General features: G+C 37.8%; 1 protein-coding gene across 1 annotated transcript; it reads left to right on the forward strand.

Annotated features, from left to right (window-relative positions):
- The first annotated feature begins 7,343 nt into the window (after positions 1 to 7,343).
- LOC132281271 (transcription factor MYB26-like) lies at positions 7,344 to 9,018 on the forward strand. The gene is made up of 3 exons (XM_059782988.1): positions 7,344 to 7,476; positions 8,009 to 8,138; positions 8,256 to 9,018. Exons 1-3 carry the CDS (start codon positions 7,344 to 7,346, stop codon positions 9,016 to 9,018), a joined length of 1,026 nt encoding a protein of 341 aa, XP_059638971.1.
- Positions 9,019 to 9,446: the final 428 nt, after the last annotated feature.

A 9,446-nucleotide genomic window follows, 5' to 3' on the forward strand; every position in this document is an offset into this window, starting at 1 on the left:
ATCCTTCTTCTTCACAAATAAAACCGGTGCTCCCCAAGGTAAAGTACTCCTGCGAATGAAACCCTAGCCGAGTAGCTGCTGAATCTGAATCTGATAAACCCTATACGGTGCCCTAGCAATAGGCGTAGTGCTTGGAGCTAAGTCTATCACAAAGTCGATCTCGCGACTAGGCGGCAACCCTGGAATCTCTTGAAATACATCCGAGTAATCCTGTACAATTGGTATGTTATCCAATAATACAGTAGTCCCCTCCTCTGTTTCCTCTTCCATATGAAACAAATAGGTGCTAGTGAGCCCCCTAGAACGCGGCATAGCGATGACGTACATGTCCTGACCAGGTATAATGAAAACAACTGACCTATCATAACAATCAACTTGGGCATGGTAATGTGATAACCAATCCATCTCAACAATCTGAGTCTACCAATATCTAGTGTCACGAGCCCATCACTCTCATGAAGAATGGTTGTATTGCCTAACGGTGTAGAAATTCCATGTGGTGTACTGCATACCCTAGTCATCATCCCAGACAAAGCAACAAATGACCCTGCTATAAATGAGTGTGTAGCACCCGTATCAAATAAAACACGTCCATGAAAACCATGTATAGGAAACTTACCCTCAACAGCCTGAGGTGCCTGCATATCCTGTGGCATGGGGTTGTACACCCTGCCATAAGGTGTACCCTATTAGGTTTAGGTACTCATGCCCACCTTTGGGTGCGTTTTCGCATGTTGCCTTCTATTCAGGTTGAGACCCCTATTATAGTCCAGTGAATATCCTTTAGTGTGGATATATGTATGTATGGACTATATAGATATTGTGAGGTATCTGCGGTGTATCTGCATATCGGGTCACTGTATGGATTGCAGTTAGATGAGGCCTTTTGAGGTAAAACCCAAGAGCAAAACCGTGCGGGCACAGGCCCAAAGCGGACAATATCATACCATGTGGTGCAGTGGGTTATTACAAATGGTATCAAAGTCTGACCCAGCCGGAAGTGTGCCGACGAGGACGTCGGGCCTCCAAGGGGGGTGGATTGTGATGACTCTATGGGTGGGTGTGCCGTGGGCGGGTGCAAGAGACACTGACAGGCTACCACACTGGCGAGCTACGGGTGCGACAAGTCCCACATCGCCTGGGTAGAGGAAAAGGTGTAGTGCTTATATGTAAGTGTGTCATTTCCAATTAGTATGAGGCCTTTGGGGTGAAGTCCAAAATCAAAACCGTGCGGGCTCAGACCCAAAGCGGATAATATCATACCATGTGGTGGAGTGGGTCGTTACACCAAATGAATACAAGTGCAAAATAGAAACATACTTGGCCCTTGGCCTCATATTATACATGTTGAATGCAATGAAAAGAGTGTACTTATGTATATATTACACAAATGAAATCAAAGAATACAAATTTGATACAAAAGGGCTACAACAATGACATTTCATGCTAACACTTGCATGCCATCCCAATGAACGATAAGCATCACGAACCAAGTCTTCATACCTGAACAAATCCCCCAGTAACTTCGGGGTAAGTAAACAAATTTACTCGTAGAGAATGAGCATGCATCAACTCGATTTCTTTAGAGATTTTTAAACTAATATGAAACAGTTCAAAGGGATCATGCCACCTAGCGTCTATGTCAAGGTGAGACTCAGGGATCATCATAAGCTACCACAGAGCAATATCAACAAGAGATATGATATGCATACATATATGAAAGGAATCAAGGTTGGGATAATCCAAAGAACACGATAAGAAGGATGCTTAAAAACAGATCAACATGAATTGCATTATCAATACAATTAAGCAAGATTTGGAATAATCCATACAATACAATAAAAGAATACTAGAATACAAGAATCAATTTGTCAAAGCAATTTACATGATTGGTACATTCCAATTAATAAGACAAGAAGTATACATGGATATAAGTCAACAAGAATTACATTATCAATGTAATTAACATGATTGGAGCATTTCAATTAACACGATTGGAGTAATACACGAAATCAAGAACAAGGCATAATATCTATGCAATTAAACAAGGATGGAACATTCCATGGAACGCGAAAAGAGTTATACATAAAATCAAGAACAAGGGATAATATCTATGCAAGTAAACAAGATTGGAGCATTTCACATACACAACAAGTTTAAATCTTCAAGGAATAGCAACTTGAAATTTAAAGAGTGAAATCAACCAATGTGAAAAATTCGGATATCGCCCGGATAAAAACTGTACTCTTGAGATCACTTTAGGGCTACTAACTCATGGGTACCTTTCCCCTAGTGCGCACTATAGTGTAGGAGGATATTCCCCCATACTAGAACCAAGTCCTAGCCATGTCAATTCTTGATTGATATCCCAAGTCCCAAAATCAACAAGTTGTGCAAACCAAGATAGTATCAAAATACTAGAAATGCATTAATCACATCTCATGCACAACCAAGATTTTAGAACACACAAGTCATGCACAAAGTTCATCAACATCATGGCATGTGAAATGTCAAGAAATCATAGTGTGCATCTATATAGATTACAACCAAGATATATATAGCACATAGAATTCATTGATGTAAATATACCACAAGTATAAGATTAATGATTTAATTAACTACTAAACAACACATGTGTAATTAAATCATTCCAAGACAAATATGCATGTTCATTAAGTACATTAATGAAACCTAGATACAAGGAGTCATGATGCTTGATAAAAAAAAAAAGGTACATGAAATACAAGTCTGATTCATAAGTTAACACGAGTTCAATATCAAAGCATAATTAACGCGATGGAAGCATATAAGGAAATTTAATCTACTTAAGGAATTAAATTGTCAAGATTACAAGACAAGTCAAGGATCATGTCAAGGACAAGTCTAATGTCAAGTTACAAGTTCATTACATACAATACACAGCCATGTGAATTAAGTCCCATACAAAGGAAATAATAAAATATAAGTTTCAAAACTTATCCGGTTATTCTCAAGTTGATACAAGTGAAGGAACTTGTCATGGGAAGCATGAATACCAAGTTAGAAAGTTAATCAAGACCAATGAGCCAATGAATGGATTTTAATTAATCCTTTTAATTAAAATCTCTAAGTTTTGAAATTCATCCAAATAATCTCAAACTAATATATGTTATACAATATGTCAAGACTTGATTTACAAGTACGATACAAATGATTTCTATGCAATGTACGGTCATGAGTATTAAACTTTAATATTAGAAAAATAATAATTGAAAGGTTTCAAAACTAATCAAATATTCTAGATTTAATATATGTGAAACTATATGACATGCATATCAAGAATATCAAATCGGAATTTCAATGAAGTGAATACTACACTCGGAATAAATTAACTAATCAAATTAATTAAATATTACTATATTTTAAAACACCTCCAATTAGTCTCAAATTCACCTATGTTGAAGAGCATGCTAGGGCCTAATATAATATACTAACACACATTAATTTCAAACTAGTTAAGGCCACATGAATTAAATATTTACTCAAGATAAATATTAAATAAAAACTTCATTACTTGTCCAAATGCTCTAAATTTAATATATGTCAATGACCATATTATAAAGTAATTTAATATCATGTCATAAGTTTAAAACTTGCTATAACCCACCGGGAAAATCAAATCTCACTCAAGAAAATTAAATAATAAAATCTCTAGATTTTATATTTAAGCATGTAAACAAGTTGTATTAGCATCAATATCATGCTATATAACAAGAATATAAATTATAACACCCCCTACCTCAATTTGAGATGAAAATCTCAAAAGTCCACCGAAATAAAAGTACTCCAAATCCGACGACACCGAAGGGTTTTGTCGGGGACAACACGATGAACAAGAATCCGAAGGAAGCCCCATGAAAATCACAACTTGACTTTAAACCCGAACTCAAAAAATGGTCAGAAATGCATTCTAATAAGGGGGAAAGGTAGAGCTCGTCGAGGGGAACAATAAACGTGAAGGCCGAAGACTTTTTACTTAGGAAATCAAGTAGAGGAGAAGAAGAAAATGTGGCAGCCCAAGGAGTTCCCATGGCTGCCGGCCAAGAGGGGGAGGAAGATGATCAAAATCTTAATTTTCTTCTTTAAGTCCCCTATTTATAGAAAATCTCAAAAAGTGCCCCGCCGGGTCCAGAAAAGTGGATTTTGAGCAGACGTGCTCAAACGGTGAAACTCCATGAACAAAAAAGATTCAAAATGAGAAAACATAAACAACGGAAGAAACGAAGCGTCGAAAATCGAGTCCCGAGCAGAGAGATATGCTCCGAACAAGTTCGGCGGCAATCGGGGTCAGAAACTCTGAAACTGGAGAAAAACGATCAGAACGGAATTCTAATAGTACACGACTTGACGAAATGTGAAAATGAATCCTGTACGAGGATCCAGGCTCCAGACGAGGTATCTTTGCAATAACTTTCGTTAATTGCACAATGGCCCCTCCAAAAAGTGAAAACTGCACTAATGCCCCAGAATGAATATATCTTCCAAAAATATTTTCTTAAAAACCCCTGAAATAAAATATTTTCAAATAATATTTACGAAAAACACCCCAAGAAAAGAAAATAATTCTAAAGAAATGTGCATCCATGCCCCTATGGACACCGGGAGCAACCAGAGTACTTTCTTGCAAAAGTAAAGATACGTATTTCATGGAAACCACTTCGAATGAAGACGTGTGAAGTCAAAAACTAACTCCGAGCACGAAAAGTGAGGTTTTACCAACAAAGTGACAAACGGGGAAAAGACAGAATAAGGAAAAGGACGAAACAGGAAAAAGGACAAAAAGTGAATAATATCCGAAAAGTGAAAATGTGAAAATGACTCGGTCCTCAAAGGAAGTCAATCCAAATGAAAGAGTCTCAAAAACCATTTCCGAGCACTCAAGACGACACTATGAGACGAGAAACTGAACTCATAAAAGAAAATTAAACGGAAAAAATTTATCCTTAAAATTTCAGAAAAAGGAAAGGGAGGAAAATGACCAGGTCATTACACCTGAGGTTAGGCATAATTACAGGCGGTTTACATTTCAAAAATTACACTAACCTCCCTCCAAACTGATCGGCATTTTATTCCGGCCATTGACGTTGTTAAATGACTAAAACACCCTCTAATATTTTATTAATATGACATGACATAAAATCTTTCTGTGAAATTACTATGTTATCCAAAAATAAAGTTATACTTGTGTAATGAACAATATACACACCTACATGTATAAACCCCCGCCGCCTGCCACCCGTCGGCCCCCACCCACCAAGGAAACCATTTTCTCCGGCGACCAATTTTATTCGATGTAGCCATTTCCTCCGACTATCCATTACATTAATCATTACCACTCAACTTTCCCTCTATATCACACACACCATGAATACATACACAGACAACTACCACAGGTGATGACCGTGGTGGCGCCGCGGCCACAACCACCACCATCATAACCACCACCACTGGCGGACTCTTACACAACGACAACCAACACGACACTATAGGTGAAGCCAACGGTAACGACCTAAAATAAAGAGACTGGGGAAGAAGAATACTTGGTGGATCCAAGAAATTTTTAGAGAGGGAGTGTTTTAACGGGTCAAACTTATAATGTAAAGATATATAGATGTATGGGCACGGCAGAGTAGAGCTACCATCTCCAGCATAAATTCACCGATTCGAACATGAACATCTACCGCCTCGATTTCGCCGACATGGACGTGATTACCATAATATTCACCGTCGAAGTCGCACCTGGCGAAACTCTGGATCGGATGCAAATCCAAATTCAGAAACCGTAGCGAGCTCAGCCGGTTCTCGCTAGTGAAGCGGTTCGAGTCGCCGATCAACTAAGAGTTGCGAGACTTGTGAAATGATGACAATTTAACGACGCTGAAGTAGTCGCTCTTCTGGTACTCATTGAGTTCGTCTCGGTCGTCGTCGTAGGGATGATGCTTTCGCAGAAGACGATGTTGTTGATTAGGTTGATTACGAAGTTCAGATCGATGAAGAACTCGAATAGGTCTTAATCTATTGGGGGGTTTTGGATTAGGGTGCAGCCACGAACGGCGAAGCTGAGGAGAAGAGCTGCTCTGTCGACGGAGGGGTTTCCATAGATTCCAGCGGCAAGGGGCTCCATCGATTTCAACAGTGATCTGCTGTGGTGGCGACGATTTGCAGCTATGTATATATATGTAGATCTAGAATGAACCAATGTGTATATCTATATATATATATATATAGAGAGAGAGAGAGAGAGAGAGCAGTAGATATATATTATGTATATAAGAGAACCGTTCTTATAATAGGTTTTAGAGAGAGATGTATACAGAAAAATAAACAATAAACTATGATTGTTTTAAGGGTATATAAGTAATTTTTAATACAAAGAGAGTATTTGCAAAGATAGTAAGGGCAAATGTGGTATTACAGAGTTAAAAATAGCTGATGTCATCAGAAACCGTCATTGACCGGTGTTGACTATGACCGAATGAGACAAAGTGTTATGACAGAGCAAACCTTGAGAGAGGATGGTATAATTTTTGAAACGTAAAGAATACCGCCTATAATTACGCCTAACCTCAAAAAAAATAAGTAAAATTATCCCAATTAATTAACCTTATAACATACCCCCTCATGTCACAAGAAAGTAATACTATTAGGTCAATTAAAAACGAATACGACCCGTAACACATATTATCACTCCTACCTTTAAACATGGCTTGAGAGTTTGTTCTATCTTTTAAAAAATAAAAAATAAAAATAAAAATAAGTGTTTAAAGCTTGAGAGCTTCTTTTCTTTTCTTTTCTTTTCTTGAATTAATCCATATATATAAGAAATCAACTCTCGTGATTCGTGCGCAATCATTGGACAAGTTTGACCAAAGATGATGAACAAGTAGCTGAAACACCATGACATGATCACATTTTGCAGTTGTCAATTTTTTTATGGTAACGATATGTCCAAGGTGGGACCTGTCAACGAAGTGGGTCCCACCACCCTTGCATGCATGACACGTGTACTAGCAACCATCCCAGAATTAACTCTAAGAAATATCCATTCTAAGCCATACAGTTACTTCAGACGAATGCTCCGGTTTTTTCCACAAACCCTAAGTGGGGCCCTCATGGTACTGCTCTCCTTATTAAATTGATAACTCCAGTTCATGTACATTCTGTTGATATCCTTCCCTTACAACCCTCCTTTTCATCCTTTCTGAAACACACTCTCTCTCTCATATATATATATATAAACACAGAGGAAAAATACTGATTTTAAATTATTGGCTGCACAACTGCATTCAGAGGGAGTCAGAGAGATGGGACACCATACATGCTGCAACAGACAAAAGGTGAAGAGGGGCCTATGGTCACCAGAAGAAGATGAGAAACTCATCAACCACATTTCTGCCTATGGCCATGGTTGTTGGAGCTCAGTTCCAAAACTTGCAGGTCACTAATAGTACTCCCTCTCCCTCTCTCTCACACACACATCATACTGTTTTGTTTAGTTTGTTGAGGACTTTGCAACCCTTTTCATTTCTTTTCTATGTTTTCTGCTTAAGTTTTCAGTCTTGCAATTGCCAATAAATTTAACTATCGATCTATGTGTGTTTGTTTATTTGTTTGTTTATATGCATATATATATCATCACAATCTCTCTCTCTCTCTCTCTCTCTCTCTCACACACACACTCACATACGTACTGTTTTGTTTAATTAGTTGGTGAGGACTTGCAGGCCGGCCTTTTCATTTATTTTCTTTGTTTTGTACTTAAGTTTTCAGTCTCTTGCCAATAACTTAACTATTGGTTTACATGTTTTTCTGTGTGTACGTGTTTCTTTGTTTGTCTATATATAGACAGAGAGACACACACAATTTTCTTAATTTTCAAGATTTTAAGCATATATGAGTTTTTATATGTATATATTATTTTCCTTTTTTTGTGTGTGTGTGTGTTGTGTGTGTGTATTTCATGGTGCAGGACTGCACAGATGTGGCAAGAGTTGCAGACTTAGATGGATAAATTACCTTAGACCTGATCTAAAACGTGGGAGTTTTTCTCCCCAAGAAGCAGCTCTTATCATTGAACTCCAAACAATTCTAGGCAACAAGTAATTCATCATATATCTCTAATTTATATTATATATGATTGTTGTAATTGTGTTTGTTTGTTTGTTTGTGTGTGTGTTTACATGTTCATGCAAAAGGACATAATTAATTGTGTACAGATGGGCTCAGATAGCTAAGCATCTACCAGGAAGAACAGACAACGAAGTCAAAAACTTTTGGAATTCAAGCATCAAGAAAAAGCTAATCTCTAATGGTGATCTCTCTCATTTAGCCACCTTATTTCCAAATCTACCCATCACTAGCACTACTGCCTCTTTTGAAGGTTTCTTCTCACTAAATGCAAACCCTAATTTGATCCCAAGTGCCCAACAAGACCAGATTTACACACCCAACCCAACCTCGAGTTTTCAAGGCTTTGACCCTATTGACCTCAAGTTTGATCAGGTGATGATGAACTACAAAGCCAATTTTGTTAATTCTGTGCCACTTGACACACCTAAATATGACCCTACAAGGTCATTGGGCTATTATCAACCACAACAACTTGATGGTGGACATGTTCTTAAACAAGATGACTACATGATGTCCAGCAACCCTAATATGACAATTCCACCATATGATGATACATTGATGGTGCCTGTGACGCCGGTTTCATCGATTTCGCATGATCAAATTCATCCAATGGCTACACTCTCATGTTTTCCATATGGGTCCTGTCAGCATGATCTGCACGTGCCGGTGAATCAAATGGACTACATTGATGCCATCATGTCATCGTCTTTGTCATCATCGTCAGCTTCATCCACAATATTGTCCAGCCAATTTGTTTTGAACCCTAATCTTCCTTCAAGCAACTGTAACCCTAGACATGGTAATGGAGGAGGTTGTAATTTGCACTATGGTGACTATGGATTCAATTAGTACAATTAATGCATTGATTTCTTAGTATTATACCAAGTCAAGTGCATTGTACATATGAATGAAAATTTAAATGTTACTAGTACTTCCGCCACTTCATTGACAAATGTCCATTTTTTTTTTTTTTTTTTTTTCGTGAAGTTTAAGCAAGTTGTATTTACAGTGGGCTTCGATCAACTTGGGCAGAAGAAGAGCTAGGCCTTAGAGGCCAAAGTTAACTTTACAACAAAACAGACGTGGCTCAAAGGTCCCAACAAAACTAAAGAAACATAGGCCCATATAGGCCCAAACTAAGCCTGCAACAGATTTCAATTGAATTGGGTATTTGTTGCACACCCTGTCTCTCATTTTTTTTTTTTTTTTTGTCAACGGGATTTGTGCTAAGTGACTCCACATGGATCGAGTAAAATTCAGATTATGTTTGCTGGGTG

The sequence above is a fragment of the Cornus florida genome, unplaced genomic scaffold, assembly GCF_030987335.1.
Source record: "Cornus florida cultivar Cherokee Brave unplaced genomic scaffold, ASM3098733v1 CherokeeBrave_3.0.0_Hap2_Chr11, whole genome shotgun sequence".
In the NCBI taxonomy this organism is placed as follows: domain Eukaryota; kingdom Viridiplantae; phylum Streptophyta; class Magnoliopsida; order Cornales; family Cornaceae; genus Cornus; species Cornus florida.

Excerpts from the sequence above, each read along its gene's own strand:
- LOC132281271 (XM_059782988.1), top strand. The coding sequence starts at position 7,344 with ATGGGACACCATACATGCTGCAACAGACAAAAGGTGAAGAGGGGCCTA. Across the intron at positions 7,477-8,008 it reads CTCAGTTCCAAAACTTGCAG|GACTGCACAGATGTGGCAAG; the intron begins GTCACTAATAGT and ends TTCATGGTGCAG. Across the intron at positions 8,139-8,255 it reads CAAACAATTCTAGGCAACAA|ATGGGCTCAGATAGCTAAGC; the intron begins GTAATTCATCAT and ends AATTGTGTACAG.